Here is a 19,221-nt window from a genome sequence, read left to right on the forward strand (position 1 = left end):
CGGAGGCGGTCTCAAAATTACTTTAAGCCCAACAGTCCATGTTGTACTTCCTAAATGTCAAGCAACCAGTCAGTTTAGTACAAATGTCATCTTGATCTGAGACATGGTGATACATACGCATAGTCCCCATATCCACAGAGGTTCCCGTCACTGTCACTGTCCGTGGGGTAGATCAGCTTGATGGGGTCTCCACGTACATAGCCTGTGTGGGATGAAGCATTGATGCATCTGTCAAACTTATACATAATAAACATAAATTTTCTTTTTCGACGATATGAATCAGTAGCTTTATTTACAAATTTAATTTAAAGTCCAAAGTTTTACCTAACACAGAATGTATGTCCATGAACAAGGTCCTTACCTAACACAGAACATGCCGCCATAAGCAAGACGCAGATGAAAAACAGCAGGCAGCAGATGACATCCGTGCATGATCTGAAAAAAATGCAGAAATTGGGAGGTTAAAAAAGGCCAGTGGTGATTGGGTTAGAGATGGTCGTTGTTAGATCAGAGTTTCTGCAGATCAATTCTAGTCATCTTAAAACAAATACGTAACATTCCATGTTCAATTTCTGTCTGGTAAAGTTTATGGTTAAATCTCAAGACCTGTTCACTTTTCCTGAAAATTATTTGTTTTTTACTGTGAAAAACATATACACTTTAAGCTGGTAGCAGAAATACCATTGGCATATCTGTTTGTTGTGTCCCAAGACATCGATATTTTGTTTTGCAGATTCATTCATTATGCCCACAGTCTTTTTATGTTTAAAACTTATTAAACAAAACTTACTGAAGTCAATTCTAAAATAATTTGATTTGTCTTGACAGATTATAAATGCCAATCTCTTGAATGGCACCAACAAATCCCATAAAGGAAAATGGAAAACATGGACGTTACAGATGGCGTTTCATTCTTTGAGAACTTTTCATCATCGACCATGAGAACTTAGATCTTACTGATGTGGGTTTACACATACCTTTGTTTTATTGGTCCTTTAAAGTTGGGGTCAAATTTCTTTGCTTGCCCTGAGAAATAAAAATAGCAGAATCGTGTTCACAACCAAAACTAAGTCTGGAGATGGAGTAATTGTCACAGACCTTACCTCATGTAGAACTAGCAGTCTAAGTAAACTTAGGCTCAGTATTATTCGTTAAACTGCTGTACTGAGTCTAACAAAACCTTGTGGAAGGTCGCGTCAGGTAACCTTTGAGCGATCTATGACCGTCCAATCAAATGCGAGTCGACCAAACGGATTTAACCAGTCAGACAACAGCTACTATTTAGGGTTCGCGGGACTTACAAAATGTATTTTCTCTTCCCCGGTCGCCAACACTGATCTCACAACAAATGAAAACCTGCATAAAACATAGATATATGACCTGCAGAATATACGCTTTTTGGTTTCTGTTGACATGGTTATCATTAGCTAATATTTGCGCAAGCTGACATCCTTGAATACTGACAAAACGCTATTTTCAGCGACTGTTTACGCACTCTTGTGGCGTGCTCCATGTGCATCACTCGGAAGCGATTGTACGAAAAATAGCATTCGGAATCATTCAGGTACAAAACGTTTTCGAGGTAAAAGTTCAAAAGGTATGTGCGAATGTCAACTTTCGCGATTTGTAAGCTGTATTCTGATTGGTCAATTGAAAATATTACCTGACGCGACCTTCCACAAGGTTTTGTTAAACGCAGTATATCAGTGTACCGAATAATTCTGAGCCTAAGTTTACTTAGACTGGTATAACTAGTATAAAGTAATAATTTTAAATATGGTGAAAGACCACACTTTTATTACTATCAGTAAATAATTGTATCAAAAGGCAAATATAAAAGTGCAAAAACCAATTGACCCTGACAATGGTCACTGATAGATAAAATCAGATATATACACAAGCAAATTAGCTAAACAAATATTTTATTATTATTATTATTAATGGATATTTATATAGCGCACATATCCACGCACTAGTGCATGCTCAAGGCGCTGGTATTATTTCCCTGGATCATTCAATGTCAATCTCAACGGCACATCTTATTATCAATCTCAGCTCCCTGGGAAGCATACAACTCTTGCTGCCACAAGGCGCACCGAGTTATTGCGGCTTTCTCATCCATCCGACTATGAAGCAGTAATAACCAAAGAATAGCTTAAACAACGCTTTGACAAGATTCTGGCCTGAGATATTGACAAGATGCATAGACAAGATATTGAGATATTGACAAGATGCATAGACAAGATATTGACGAGATATTGACAAGATGAATAGACAAGATATTGACAAGATGAATAGACGAGATATTGATGAGATATTGACAAGATGCATAGACAAGATATTGACAAGATGCATAGACAAGATATTGACGAGATATTGACAAGATGAATAGACAAGATATTGACGAGATATTGACAAGATGAAAAGACAAGATATTGACGAGATATTGACATGATGCATAGACAAGATATTGACAACATGCATAGACAAGATATTGACTGACTGACTGACTGACTGAGTTTGGTTTTACGCCGCTTTTAGCAATATTCCAGCAATATCACGGCGGGGGACACCAGAAATGGGATTCACTAATTGTACCCATGTGGGGATTCGAACCCGGGTCTTCGGCGTGACGAGCCAACGCTTTAACCACTAGACTACCCCACCGCCCCAAGATATTGACAAGATATTGACAAGATGAATAGACGAGATATTGATGAGATATTGACAAGATGAATAGACAAGATATTGACAAGATGCATAGACAAGATATTGACGAGATACTGACAAGATGAATAGACAAGATATTGACGAGATATTGACAAGATGCATAGACAAGATATTGACAACATGCATAGACGAGATATTGACAACATGCATGGACAAGATATTGACTGAGATATTGACAAGATGAATTGACAAGATATTGACGAGATATTGACATGATGCATAGACAAGATATTGACAACATGCATAGACAAGATATTGACAAGATCCATAGACAAGATACTGACAAGATACTGACAAGATATTGACAAGATGTATGCAGTGGTAAGACGTCTGCTTATCAAACTGAAGGCCCGGGTTTCGATCCCCGGTGGAGGCACCTAGGTTCTGGTCCGAGGTGGGCACATTCTGGGCATCATCCTTGGACAAGATACTTAGATCCACATTGTCTCAGTTCACCCAGCTGTAAAATGAGTACCCGTGAGGATGTGCTGGCAATGTGAGTGTTTAGCTCATTCGCCTAACAGGCAGCATGGCTGCATGTTCTCCTGGGAGTTGAAAAAGTATCGTTAAGTACGATAGTGTCCTATGACCGGGGATAGTAATGTACGTAGCGCCATGAGCAGGCAATGCGCCTGGATACGACCGCCATATGAGCGGACTATTACTATTACTATTCCTGTTACTAACATTCAAAGACAGCCAGTTAAGTCAGCTTTGACTAATCGGCATGTAAAAGTTTAACTCAACACTTTCACAAGTGAATAACCTTGGCTGGGTTGAACTGTGAGAAATAGATACTACAGAACCTATCCCTAAAATAAGTCTTTGGGGCAATAGTATAGATGACAAACACCTGAATAGTAAACTAGTCTTAATGAATGCACAATGCCATACTCTGAGTGAGTGGGTTCGAATCCTGGACAGGACTCAAGCCAAGAACAAACTCCCATCCTCGAAGAACTTCACTGGCTCCCCATATCCTTCAGAATCAATGTCAAGCTTCTCCTCTTCACACACAGCTGCAATTACGATAATGACTTTCCCAAGAATTTTGTAACTCTCCATACTCCCAGCAGATCTCTCCGTTCCAGCAACTCCCTTCTTCTGTCTCAGCCAACCTAAAAGACCACTATGGGTGACAGAGCCTTCTCAGCTGCAGCCCCATTACTCTAGAAAAGCCTCGCTATCATTATCAGAGAAATCAATTGTAAAGACTCTTTCAAAAAAGCTCTAAAAACCCACCTGTTCACAATATCCCTCTCATAGACTTTTCTTACTCTCTTCTTCAGCGCCGTTGAGCAAATACTTTTTGGAAGCAGGTGCTATATAAATTCATTATCATTATCATTATCATTATATCATTATCATTATCATTAAGAAGAGTCCTAGAATCTGTACTTTACTGAGAAAGTGTGATCCCAAACATAACATAAGTTAGTCAGACACTCTTGAGATTCGGTCACTCAGACTTGGCAAAGGAAATACCCCCGTTCCCAACAAGACAAATTACTTTGTCTACGATGTATATATAATCAAACAATATGAATGTTAATACACCAGTAACTTGACTCCCAATTGTAAACAGGTACTTAACGTAAATAGGTTATCCTCGAACGACTAGAAAAGCTGATTATAAAAAAATCTAGCTTAATGTTTAGCTTAGCAACAATGAATAGTCTTCAGTAAGAACCTATACCATTCAAACTTAACTGACGTCTAGGGTATGCATGGGTGCCCCATGGGACGTGGTAGGCGAGCTGGCTAAGACGCCAGGCTAGTGATCCAACAAGCTTGAGGTGACGGGATCAAGCCCACCCGTGACCGGGTGTAAAACCTTGAAGTCAACTTTGCGTGCAGACTCTCTCAGTGTTGTTGCAACCCCTAGTGTACAGTACACAACCCTGTGCACTTTAAAGAACCCACGAATCGTTGGTATATGAGCAGATAGTGACCACATGAATACGTGCACACGCCTAGTTGCGGGTACAGATACTTGCAGTAAACTTGGACAAAACACAGTGACTGCGTGTCCCAGTTCACCCAGCTGTGAATGGGTACCTCGTAAGGATGGGAAAGCGACATTAACTTGGAGTGCCTAGTGGCCGCAAGAGTTGTATACTCCCCAGGGAGTTGAGATTGATAATACATTGTGCTGTTTGAAACTGACATCTAATGATCGAGGGAAAAACAAGAGCCTTTGAGCAGGTGATCTGGATATTGGCGTCGTATAAATATATATATATATATAAAATAATCTCTGGTGCCACGATTTTACTGAGTGGGGTTGTCCCCCTTAGGGCTGCCAGGATCATATGAACGTGGATGTATATCACAGATACACCTGGTCATGTTTCCAGGTATACAACAGCCAAATTGAACGTTGCATCAACGTGGACAAGACACACAATTATTCGTGCACAAGTACACTGTAATTTGCTTTAAAAATTATTGCAATATTTTTTCTGCCAGAAACAAATATATTTAACATGTTTCATTATAATATAATTATTTTGTATCATCTAACTTATAATCTCATTTACAATTAATGTTTCACATCAATACTAACTCACAAGCACGAGTATGAAGAGAAATTCTACACAGAAGTTTCTCAATTGATAAGAGTTTATCAAAACTATAGTTCCAGCTGTGGAACTCATTTGCATATTTATTGGATAGTGATATCAAGTTTATCACATTGGCTTGTCACATGGTATAATACTATCCATGTTTTGATAAAAACTGTCATTTTTCTGTGACGAGTCAATGCTAAAACAGTCCTCACTGTCAACATTCTTATGACAAATATCATTTTCTGTATTGCTGAAATATAGCAGTTTATTCCATTGTAACTTGAAATTCTAGTGCTATTTATTAAAAGGAGACATGAGAAAATTTGATTCCAGAAATTCAACTGACTTGTGTGTTTTCTCTCACCTAAACCATGTTAAATATTATTAAACATTACTATCCAGGGTTCCCACAAGCAAGGCAGGCCAAAATTCCCTGACTTTTCCCTGACAAGTATAGATTTGTCCCTGACCATTTAAGTGTAAAACCTGGCCTTCTTCCTCCCTTTCAGTCAGTCCTAACCACCCTGTTAAGATATTTCCTTCACACATATCATAAATACACACAATATTTGTTAATTTATTACATTAACCAAAACATTGATATTTGTGATGAAGAAAATTTTCCTTGACTCTCCTGCCACAATGTTACATAATACTATTAGATACATTTGACCGTGACCATCAAATATATATTCTCAGGTGAAGTCAGTAATATATCATCTGAAATCTTTGTATTTTATATTAAAGGCTTTTGACAAAGAGCATAAATGTGAAACTAATGATTTAATTGAATTGTTTCATTCAAAGTCAGGAACACATTTCTTTATTATCACAAAATGTTGTAATTATCAAAGGTGTATTTGGAAAGAATAAACATGCAAGATATAACTTTACATTCAGTACAATCATGACAACTAGATTATGAACATCACTAAACCACTTTCAATTTTGTGAATAAACAGCAAATGTCAGAACATAGGGCATATTATAAACCTATGCTGTACTTTAACAATGAAACATACGGGTATTTTTGGCCAATATGGGCTTTCACAATTTGCAAGAAACCAGCATAGCCATCATACTATTTATAATATTTTGGAACAGTTTACTAATGAATGGAAAATTATCTGTTAACATAGTTATCTTTAGAAGAGGTGGATCTGTTGCCTACGAAGCAAAATGTGTTTGAATGGCAAACAATTATCTATTGTTAATCACTATCTCTGATTAGTGTTTTTTTCCATACTAAACAAGAGTCATCAGAAGATGACAAATCCCCCAGCCCATACAAATATGAAAGAGCAAATCATCTGACAGTTACTTAAAGTTGAACTTCATTTTTGAAGACAAATTCCAATATGTTTCCATGGAAACCAAGAAAAATAGATATGACAAAAATCTGTAAATAAATCTGTAGACATTCTTATTTTTCCCTGACAAAACCCTAAATTTCCCTGACTTAAACCCAAATTCCCTGACTATTCCCTGACTTTTGAAAACATATCAAAATTCCCTGACTTTTCCCTGACTTTCAGAGAAATGCCAAATTTCCCTGACTTTTCCCTGACCTGTGGGAGCCCTGCTATCACACCACTCTACTTGAAAAGATATCACGAAAATATGACTCATCGAATATAAAATTAGTTCCTTGCAGTCACAATTTGTGTGTAAACAACATCAGTGATCCCAGCTCCTAACAACACAAGGCTGGCACTGACCCTTCCATAAAACCTGGATCCACATAGCTGTTGCTTAGTAACCAACAAAACACTGTGGCTACCCTGCATATGTGTACTGGGCCATAAGCAATAAATAAAGAGGGTCTACAATGAGCTTAAGTCTTGACTTAAATGGTGTGTGAATAGGTTTGGGGTTCGGCGCTAGCCATGCATCCTCAGACCTGAGGCAGAAGGAGAGAAAACATTTCATTTGTGCCACAGGTCACTCGTACAGATGTTTAGTTGTGCCAATGGTCACTCGTACAGATGTTTAGATGTGCCACAGGCCACTCACACAAATGTTTAGAAGTGCCACATGTCACTTGTACAGATGTTTAGATGTGCCACAGGTCACTCATACAGATGTTTAGTTGTGCCAATGGCCACTCGTACAGATGTTTAGTTGTGCCAATGGCCACTCGTACAGATGTTTAGTTGTGCCACAGGCCACTCGTACAGATGTTTAGTTGTGCCACAGGCCACTCGTACAGATGTTTAGATGTGCCACAGGCCACTCACACAAATGTTTAGAAGTGCCACAGGCCACATGTACAGATGTTTAGTTGTGCCACAGGCCACATGTACAGATGTTTAGTTGTGCCACAGGCCACTTGTACAGATGTTTAGTTGTGCCACAGGCCACTCTTCGTTACAGATGTTTAGTTGTGCCACGAATCACTCATACAGATGTTTAGTTGTGCCAGAGGCCATGTACAGATGTTTAGTTGTGCCACAGGCCACGGTACAGATGTTTAGATGTGCCACAGAATACAGATGTTTAGTTGTGGCACAGGCCACTCATACAGATGTTTAGATGTGCCACAGGCCACTCGTACAGATGTTTAGATGTGCCTCAGGTCACTTATAATACAGATGGTTAAGAATCAAAGAGTGCTAATCCAAAGAATAATTTTGATCCCTCATCTAATTCTGCAAACATCATTACACAATGGTCATATAATCAGCAGTGACAACATAAATAATTTGCCTCTTCCTCTTAAATGAGATTCATAATACCAATTTCATTTCAGAAAACCACAATATTTCTTTTGCATCACAATGGTTGCTGTGCATGTATGGGTACTGTGTACTTGTGGATTCCTGCAACTAAGATATTAAGCAGCCTTCACACGGCAATCTAAAGTTTGACAACACATGTTATCAAACTCGAGTTTGAGAGTGAAAACATTCCAACAACTCACCACCAACACCAATTTCAGTTTTGTCAAACTATTGTTGAGAAATAGGATCGGTCTCTATTCTCACCAACTTTTCCATCAAACTTTCGGTGTTGTCAAACTCGAGTTTGACGTGTGACGTGTTGTCAAACTCTTGTTGTTTAGAAACAACCAATCGCAGTCAAAGAAATTGTCACGTGATGTGACATTGCGCTAAAATGACACGAAAGTTTGACAACATGTATTTGACGTATGAAAACGCAGGTTTGACAACTTTCAAAATTTTAACATGTGTTCTCAAACTTTAGTTTGCCGCGTTAAGGCCACTTAAGTGTCCAAGTAATCAGACGTCCTTCCATCCAAACCATCACATTATAACTTTGGCCATGATACTATCATCACTGTAATACAACCCACCCTCAGTCCACCAACTCAAATGTCTTGACCGTCCACTTAATGGGCAATGCGTTTCCATCACCAACCAAATTACATCACTCCAAAAACTGGTCAGCTGTATTTCTCATCTGACCATCACTGACTAAGAAGTGAGATACAAGCGAGTGAGTGAGTTTAGTTCTACGCCGCACTCAGCAATATTCCAGCTATATGGCGGCGGTCTGTAAATAATAGAGTCTGGACCAGACAATCCAGTGATCAGCAGCATGAGCATCGATCTGCGCAATTGGGAACTGATGACACGTGTCAACCAAGTCAGCGAGCCTGACCACCCGATCCGTTAGTCGCCTTTTACGACAAGCATAGTCGCCTTTTATGACAAGAATTGGTTGCTGAAGACCTATTTTACCCAAGTGAGATACAAGGTCACTGACCAGTGAACATGTTTGCTCAAATACTCCAGAAATACATCGGGGTATGCCAACTTTGTCATCTTATCAGCCTAAATTATTCACACATCTATCATATTTCACAAAAATGCCAAAATATGAAGAAAGAATTGAAACAGAAATTCTGCAACCAAATCTATTCCTTTTAACACAAGCAAAACCAAACATGAAGGGTCTAATTACATATATAGGTATATCTTGCCGACATATTTTGGATAAGGAAATTTACATGCTACCTGAAACAAACAGAAATGCCCAAATAACTATTTTCTCAACAAACATGGGCTCTTGTATGTAACCCTGTATACAACATGTATGCTTTCATTGAGTAAGTCGAAAAGTGAAATTTACTGGCTCATTCAAACACAGAAAACTCATTAATCTTGTTCACAGAAAATCGTATGTAGATCTTAGTCTAAGACGTGTCAGGTCATGCCAATCTGTGACCTTGTCAAAAACCTGTTGACATTGTCGATATCACTGTTAACGTCAAGAGAGCTGTTTTATTGTGTTACTTTAGCTAGATCCAAAGTGAACCGTACTGAGTACACTCTGGTTACTGTGATCATATGTGACTTATTTATGATCACCCATCATGTGATCAGTGGTCATGCAATTAGTTTCAATGCAACTGCATCCTGAATTATCCAGCATGATATTTCTCTTGATAACACACACTGTATCATGTATGATAACACACTGAAATAGATATGATAACAATCCAACGGACATGATAGCGCACACACTGTATTGTGTATGATAACACATTGTAACGGGTATGATAGCACACACAATATTGTGTATGATAACACACTGTAACGGGTATGATAGAACACACAATATTGTGTATGATAACACACTGTAATGGGTATGATAACACACTGTGCTATCACAATATTGTGTATGATAACACACTGTAACGGGTATGATAACACACACTGTATTGTGTATGATAACACACACTGTATTGTGTATGATAACACACTGTAACGGGTATGATAGCACACAATATTGTGTATGATAACACACTGTAACGGGTATGATAGCACACACAATATTGTGTATGATAACACACTGTAATGGGTATGATAGCACACACAATATTGTGTATGATAACACATTGTAACAGGTATGATAGCACACACAATATTGTGTATGATAACACATTGTAACGGGTATGATAGCACACACAATATTGTGTATGATAACACATTGTAACGGGTATGATAGCACACACAATATTGTGTATGATAACACACTGTAACGGGTATGATAGAACTCACAATATTGTGTATGATAACACACTGTAACGGGTATGATAGCACACACAATATTGTGTATGATAACACACTGTAACGGGTATGATAGCACACTATGTAGGAGTGTACACAACACTTATTGTGTATGATAACACACTGTAACGGGTATGATAACACACTGTAACTGGTATGATAACACACACTGTATTGTGTATGATAACACACTGTAACGGGTATGATAGCACACACAATATTGTGTATGATAACACACTGTAACGGGTATGATAGCACACACAATATTGTGTATGATAACACATTGTAATGGGTATGATAACACACACTGTATTGTGTATGATAACACACTGTAACAGGTATGATAGCACACACAATATTGTGAACTGTGTAATGATAACACACACTGTAACGGATAGCATGATAGCACACACTGTATTGTGTATGATAACACACTGTAACGGGTATGATAGCACACAATACACTGTGTTGTGTATGATAACACTGTAACAGGTATGTATGGCTGGTATGATAGTACACACTGTATTGTGTATGATAACACACTGTAGCGGGTATGATAACACACACAATATTGTGTATGATAACACACTGTAACTGTGTGGGTATGATAACACACACACAATATTGTGTATGATAACACATTGTAACAGGTAGATGACTACTGTGTGTGTTACACACACAATATTGTGTATGATAACACACTGTAACGGGTATGATAGCACACACAATATTGTGTATGATAACACACTGTAACGGGTATGATAGCACACACAATATTGTGTATGATAACACACTGTAACGGGTATGATAGCACACACTGTAACGGGTATGATAGCACACACTATAACCAGTATCGTAACACAACGCATCAAGTGATAACACAACCTATGACTTATCATAACACAATATATCAGGGATCACGACACACCATAACATGTCAACTACTTACAGTACAAAAGAACAAAACCCTATTGGCAGTTTCTCATTTGACTCTCCCACTACATTTGCTCAAACACCTGAAAACCAAATACGACATCACTATACAATCCAAAATCCACTCTCCAATTTGTCTATAAAAAAATCCGATTTTTTAGAAAATACAAATATGTTTATAAATTTAGAATGTTTGAAAGAATGTTAGTAAATAGCCATTTAAATATGTTCATTTGAATTAAGTATTATCTGGTTAAGTATGCCCAGAAACTGCATATTTCACGGCATGACTCTGCTTTCATTTGATTCAGGGTTGGCATCTCTGCATATAAAATCTATTAAAATGTCACTATGAAATATGTTTGAAATGTCTTGTTTGAGAGGTATTTTAGAAGTTGTGAAGATGAAGGAAAACCAAGTTGGATGGATAGTCAACTTCTTTATTGCAATGAGTGCAATGTTTCGGTGTAGGTACTAACAACGTTGATTTGTGAAGATCTGGGTTAGAATTGACCTTCAGTAACCCACGCTTGTCGTAAGAGGCGACTAACGGATCGGGTGGTCGGGCTCGCTGACTTGTTTGACACATGTCATCGGTTCCCAATTGCGCAGGTCGATACTCATGTTGTTGATCACTGGATTGTCTTGTTCAGACTCGATTATTTACAGACCGCCGCCGTATAGCTGGAATATTGCTGAGTGCAGCGTAAAATAAAACAAAACTCACTCACTCACTCACTAACACCGTTATCGAGCGAGTGATGAGCAGGCATGTTTGAAATGTACATATTATCCGGTGTCTTGTATTTTGGTGTCCCGCTTACTGGTGTTTAGTCATGTGATATACTGCTTGATGACAAGAAGAATATAATACTACATGTCATAAATTATTATAACAAGGCTGCGATAAATCACTTGCCAACCAGACATTTGAGATCCATTGCTGGGTAGGGTTGAGTAGTTGGGGGACGGGTACCTGGGTAAGGTTGGGTAACTGGGGCACAATTACCTGGGTAAGGTTGGGTAATTAGGAGATAGGTACCTGGGTAAGGTTGGGTAATTGGGGGACAGGTACCTGTGTAAGGTAGGGTAGTTTGGGGGACGGGTACCTGTGTAAGGTTGGGTAGTTGGGGGACGGGTACCTGTGTAAGGTTGGGTAGTTGGGGGACGGGTACCTGGGTAAGGTTGAGTAGTTGGGGGACGGGTACCTGTGTAAGGTTGGGTAGTTGGGGGACGGGTACCTGTGTAAGGTTGGGTAGTTGGGGGACAGGTATACTTGGGTATGGTTGGGTAGTGGGGGGACAGGTACCTGGGTAAGGTTGGGTAGTTGGGGGAGGGGAACCTGGATAGGGTTGGGTAATTGGGGGACGGGAACCTGGGTACGGTTGGGTAATTGGGCGATGGGTACCTGAGTAGGGTCATGTAATAGGGTTTAGGTACCCGAGTAGGGTCAGGTAGTCGGGTACCTGTGCTGTCAATTTGGACTTTCCCTGCTTTAATGTATGCCAACACAAGAAGGTTAGTGTTGCTGGTCTAAGCCAGTTCTTAATATGAATTCACAAAGACAAAACACATAAAACCAAAACATAACACACTAAACTTTGTCAACTTCATAAAAAAAGTGTAATAAGATTTATTTTTTTTATATTTTAATCTGTGTTGTGAGGATGATTAGCAACTAGGCAAAATGGTCACAATCAACATAATTACCTGAATTTTAATTTAACACTCGTGTACAGTTGGGAAACCAATATTTAAAATAATAAGAAAATTATAAATTTATATCTGTCATCAAAATTAACGGGAAAAGGTGTGAACCAACTTCACCACTAAACTGACTACACGACAATATTTGCAATACTTCTGTACCCGTTTCAGTTCAAGATGTCATGCAATTTCTGTTGTAATCACCTGTTCACAATCGCAGGTACTGAGATGACAATGGGTTTCCCATTCATGCACTGGACCGACTTACCGTACTTGGAGTCGGTCTTCTCTCCGCCCGTATCGGCGTCCTCCACTTTGTTGTCGCCGCCTCCACACATTATGATCACGGGACAAGCCCAACTGGTACTCGCAAAATTGTTTTACTGCTCTCAAACTCACACCTTCATTCACGAAACGTCAAAACATTTTGCACTCGCACCTGGCCAAGATTGAACAGGAAGTTGTCATCACGTGACCAGCTTGACATCGGAGACTTTGTTGCTGAGCAACGGGTAAACTTTGACTAGGAGGCGTGTTTGTGTTCCGTAATGCTCTCTGACGATTGTGAGAGGTGTGTACAAGCATACGGGAGTTGTTTACAGTTGTACTTAAGTACAATATCACACGATATACCATTTATAACCAGCAGCATTCGTCATGCAATTGTTCCCTGACAACTCGCATGGAATCTGACACGACAAGAAATCTATGAGTGCGAACCCCACTTTGTTGAAACTCTGTCAAGGAATCAGAAAAAATGTCAAACAAAGTCATGATACGAAATGAAGCGTGGCTCCAACTACACTTGAACAGTAAAAGCATATCTACCTTGACTCACTGATCAATGACAAACAGAATTGTGTAATTATAGATCTCAAAGGGCGGATCCAGGGGCTGGGAGGTGGGTGGGTAAGGCGGCGCCCCCCCCCTTCCCCCTTGGAAAATGACTTAAGACCACATTGAAGATTTTTTTTGGCGTTGGCGGAGCCAGGGGGGGGCTTCAGGGGGTTCGAACACCCCCCACCCCACCCCCGTTTCAAAATTCCTGGATCCGCCCCTGCTGATTATCCCAAATGATATTCGCATTGTTTTGATAAGCTGGTGTTGTAAGGGACTAGTTAGCAATATCCTAAATTTAGACCGTTGGAAATAAAGTTTAGTATTGTTTATGAGGGCTGCTCAATATAACCGGTTTACCGGTAGGCTATAATACCGGTTCAGATCTCAATAGTGTGACAACCCACCCACACCCACCCACCCACCCACCATCTTTTTTCTCAGCTGTGAAATGCCCCAGCAAATTTGGTTAAATTATCCTAGATTTTGGGCGAAATTGCCCCAGGGGGAAGTTAAAATGTCCCAATTTATTTAAAATGATTAAATATATGCCGTAAATGCATATTTTATGTCAACTTTGATATTATATTCTTCATATCGAAATTATTAGGAAGTAGAATATTTCTGATAAATGTTCCCTTAGTAAACTAACAACAGCAACATGAACACTCCTGTATAGCACACTGTAATACAAATTATTGTGCACGTTGTTAATGCTTTTGTAAAGAAGTACAAGAATTGATTAAAATGTTTGTAGAATATGTTTACTGGCCATAAATGCCAATTGTGCTGCCCAGGGTATTTTGTAGCTGGGGCAATTCGACTGGTACCCTTCTCAGATACCTAGTTTGCCGACTTTTGTTAAATGAACCCGGGTCTTTTGCGTGACCAGCGACCACTTTAGCCACTAGGCTATCCCAGCGCCCCCTCGTTTATATATATATATATGTGTATATAGAAATTGTTACACGAGCATGTGTGTCATACAGACAGACACTACTTTATTACCTGAAAAGGAACTCGTTTTGGATCACGAGTGTGACATTTTGTATTCCACAATTTTTCACGAGGTTAGTTTTTAATTTCCAACTTTATTCATCTTTAACATAATTATAAAATGTTTTCGTCACGATATGGCTGAAATATTGCCGATGTGACGTTAAATATTAACTCACTCACGCACTCACGTTCAATTGTTTAATGACGCGCCACAGCCGACGAAATACAGAAACAATGGTTGCTTGGCAAAAGGGATATGTGCACATATGATATAATGACACTGGTTATGTTTCACCATATGGATACTAAATTGTTCATACGTCTTTGAAAAACCACATGATCTGTACACTGACATGTGAGGTGAGGTGAGGTGAAATTAGGTTTTACGTCGTGCTTGAGAATATTTCGCTCATATGACGACGTGCATGCATGTGTATGTGCGGCTGCTTGTACTAGCCCAGACTTAAGCTGGTTTTATAGTGCTAGCCCACTGAGATACCATGCCGCAGTGAAGCATGAATACCCCCACAATCTCATAAAACACATATTCTGTGCTTCCATGGCTAATACACCCCGAAAATCAACTATTTGTGGAGATCTTCAGTCTGTTTTGTGCAAATACAACCTTAGAAACTACTTACATACTTACTTATACAGTGGTTCATTTCCCCCCAAACACCAGTGGAGACGAATTATAAACAAACACGTACAAGAATATGAAGAATACGTGGCGTAACATGCGAGCTCACACATCACTGACATATCACATACTTTTGAACTGAGCATTTTTATACCCTGAACACAGAGCAAACTTGCAATTATGTTTGAAAATCTCATCACGAAATAAAATCTCAAAAGAATGTTTGCTTTGTAACAAGCACGCTTATGACTATGACAACCATGTGATACTACACTGTGAAAAATTATTACCTCTCCGAAATAACTTTTTCTCATCTCTGATTGATCTACTTGATGTTGAAACCTATGTAAATTTTGAAATGTTGGAAGACGACGAAATGCTGTCAACTCTCCAAGGTGCAGATACACAGTTCACACGATCCCTATAGTACTGTCGGAAATAGAAAAAAACTGTTTTTAGGCTGTTACTCTGTATCCCTTAAATTGACAAAATTGCAAATAGCATATGTCGAAATAACCCACTTCGGCCTAACTGGGCGTTCAGTGGGATGCGTAATACGATATCCAGAAAAGCATGTTTACTCGTAAAATCGGGCAAAATCGGGCAAAACTTAGAAAAAATACGAATAGCTGCTGAAAACAATAGATCAGACTATAGATGGCAATGAGGTCGCTCAGCCAGGTATGACGACGGACCGTCGACTCACCTGGCATGAAATGCACGTGCTGCCTACAGGCACAAGGGGTCATCTCAAAGATATTTTGTTCCTTTTTCATGTGTGTTGACTATGTCTCATCTACTGATTAACATCTTACGTGTCTTTCTTTCATAAAGTTTATGTTGAGATATGTAAGAGAGTATGATACCCGAAAACCATAGAAACGCATCGTAGTATATAGGTGGCATGACCACCCGAAGATCGACAGGACTGGATATTACTTGTAAATTGTTATGACGTGCCGTGTACCTCCCCAGTATCATTGCCCTAAAGGATTATCTTATCTTAGCTGATATCTCTATCCCCAGCCCGACCCCAGGTTTTGCTTTTGAGGCGACCCTTCCTATCTGTTTCTTTTTATAGTGACAGTGAGACTGCATGGTAGCTACATCCTTAATAGTTTTGGCATGAAAGTTATTATTTGTTACGTCAGCTATCGTTTATAATGAAAATACGTCTAATTTCAAATTGGGCATTTAAAAAGTGTCCTTTGTAATACAATATCGTCGCACACTAATTTGCATAAAGCCATGGTCTGTTCCAAATAGGTCTTTTTGGACTTAGAAAAAACCCGCATTTCTCATTTCTGCACTAATTTCCCCTCAGTCAAGTCCTTTTGCTCCGTTTCCTATCTCTCTACCACTGAGACTGTAGTTAGGCCGAACTTAGTTTAACAGATATTTCACATATCAACTACATAAATTGTAGAGATAAATGAGAAAATACAGTTTTTTTCTATTTCCGACAGTACTATAGTGCGGGACACATACCATGTTGTCATTATCAACTTTGCAAAATATGTCTATCATTTGAAACAATATGTTGAGTTTGCTTTTTAATGGAGGTACTCTGTGTACAAGTGACGCCATCCCTTTGTGAATGTTTGATTATATTTCTGTACATATCAATTGTGAACTATGAATGACATTGTCCTGTATCTAAATACTAATGTGTTTTATGTTTGATTGAATTCATGTATCAATAATCTTGGGATTGATTTCTGGAGGAACTCTCTCTCTCTCCATGCCGCAGTGAAGCATGAATACCCCACTCAGACACATTATACTGACTCCAAGCCGACCAGTCCTTGTTGTACCCATTAATGCTGAGCGCCAGGTAGGGACACTGACATGTATTTTAACTACAAATAAAACCGAGTATACTAGTACATACCATATATATAGTCAGCATATTAATACATCCTATTCGACATACACGGTTTTAATTTTATCTTCGTCAAATGGCCACGAAATATAATATCTCTTTACAAGGTCAGCTTCTTCTCGACCTCGTCACGGAACCATACAATATCAGTGTGATTCAGGGTGTTATATCGGTAATATCATAGAGGAATGAATTATTACCATCAAATGCGGCACGTCCCCAGTACTAACGCCAAGGTTAAAGTGTTCGCTGGTCATGCTGAAGACCTGGGTGCGATTCCCCACATAGGTACAATGGGTAAAGCCCATTTCTGGTGTCCCCCACCGCGATATTGCTGGAATATTGCTTAAAGCAGCTATAAACCATATTCACTCACTCACATATTAGTTGTGTTTCACTCATCCCTTGACAGCTGCTTCAGTGTGAAGGTGTGCATTGAGCCCACATGGGAAGGTCAGGTCAAATATAGGTGCCTGGTCTAGGGCTTGCTGGAGTCTCAGTTGGCTGTGTACCACTTGTTTGCCTGTCACAGAATTCATTACTTACAGACCCGTGAAGACCCAGGTTAGAAATGGTCTTCAGCAACCCATGCTTGTAGTAGAAGGCGACTAACGGGATCAAGTGGTCAGACTCGCTGACTTCGTTGACACATGCTGTATCCATCGATGTATAGATCGATGGTCATGCTGTTGATCACTGGATTGTTTGGTCCAGACTCGATTAATTACAGATTGTTGCCATACAGCTGCAATATTGCTGAGTGCGGCGTAAAACTAAACTCACTCACTCACTGATAGAGCCGCGTATGTCACGTCATATACTCAACATATTTTCTGTCAGACAAACACCTAATGGATAAGTATACATATTTGTCATGCGTGAGTGCTTGTACAAATCATGGATTGTGGCAGTTATATATTGATAGCCAGCAGGGGTGGCACAACCCCGTTTTACAAATTGCTGCTTCATTCTCAACATACCTACTATCAGCCCGGTTTTATCCCCCAAATACTGTGAGTGTGTAGGGATACCATGAGGTGTGTCAACCATGCCAGCCAGCCTGACAACCCGATCTCGTTAGTCGCCTCTTACGACAAGCATGGGTTCCTGAAGATCAATTCTAACCCGGATCTTCACGGGTCCCTAATACTGTGAGTGTGTAGGGATACCATGAGGTGTGTCAACCACATCAGCGAGCCTGACAACCCGATCCCGTTAGTCGCCTCTTACGACAAGCATGGGTTCCTGAAGATCAATTCTAACCCGGATCTTCACGGGGAGACAAGCATGGGTTCCTGAAGATCAATTCTAACCCGGATCTTCACGGGTTTCACTAATACTGTGAGACAGGCAGGGTAGAGTACTTCTGTAGTAGGAGGCGACTGGGATTTAACTACCAATCATTGGCTCTCCGCAATAATTCACTGATAACATAGTGATGTGGATTCAGGAGGCCCGACTCCATGGTCTGGTTTGACACGTGATCTTACCGCGACGGCACCACATGTTGCTCACGACATCAATCACTGGTTCGTGGGATGAGTTCCAGACCTAATTTTTCAGACCATTATCACATAGTTGTTACATTTCTGTGCAACATCAAACAACTTGTCATTTGTCATCTGCTACAAGCACAGATCCCTAAGTGAATGAGTGAGATTAGGTTTATGCAGCACTCAGCAATATTCCAGCTATATGGCCGGTCTGTAAATACTCGAGTCTTGACCAGACAATCCAGTGATCAACAGCATGAACATCGATCTATGCAATTTGGAACCGATGACGGTGTCAACAAAGGCATGGAGCCTGACCACCGATCCCGTTTATCACCTGTTACCACAACGATGGGTTACTGAAGATCGATTCTAACCTGGACCTTCACGGGTAACA

The 19,221-nt window shown here is 39.7% G+C and overlaps 1 protein-coding gene across 1 annotated transcript in view; it reads right to left on the reverse strand.

The window, feature by feature from the left end:
- LOC124257510 (choline transporter-like protein 2) overlaps window positions 1-13,422 on the reverse strand; it is a 29,266-nt gene extending 15,844 nt beyond the window's left edge. The window contains exons 1-4 of the mRNA XM_046691592.1: window positions 13,242-13,422; window positions 978-1,026; window positions 362-435; window positions 118-202 (exon numbers count right to left, since the gene is read on the reverse strand). Of these exons, the coding sequence (XP_046547548.1) occupies window positions 118-202; window positions 362-435; window positions 978-1,026; window positions 13,242-13,311 (278 nt within the window). The 5' untranslated portion in view covers window positions 13,312-13,422. The remainder of the gene's footprint in view (window positions 1-117; window positions 203-361; window positions 436-977; window positions 1,027-13,241) is intronic.
- Window positions 13,423-19,221: the final 5,799 nt, after the last annotated feature.

Source organism: Haliotis rubra, unplaced genomic scaffold, assembly GCF_003918875.1.
Source record: "Haliotis rubra isolate DU_JTF1 unplaced genomic scaffold, ASM391887v1 Scf663, whole genome shotgun sequence".
In the NCBI taxonomy this organism is placed as follows: Eukaryota; Metazoa; Mollusca; class Gastropoda; order Lepetellida; family Haliotidae; genus Haliotis; species Haliotis rubra.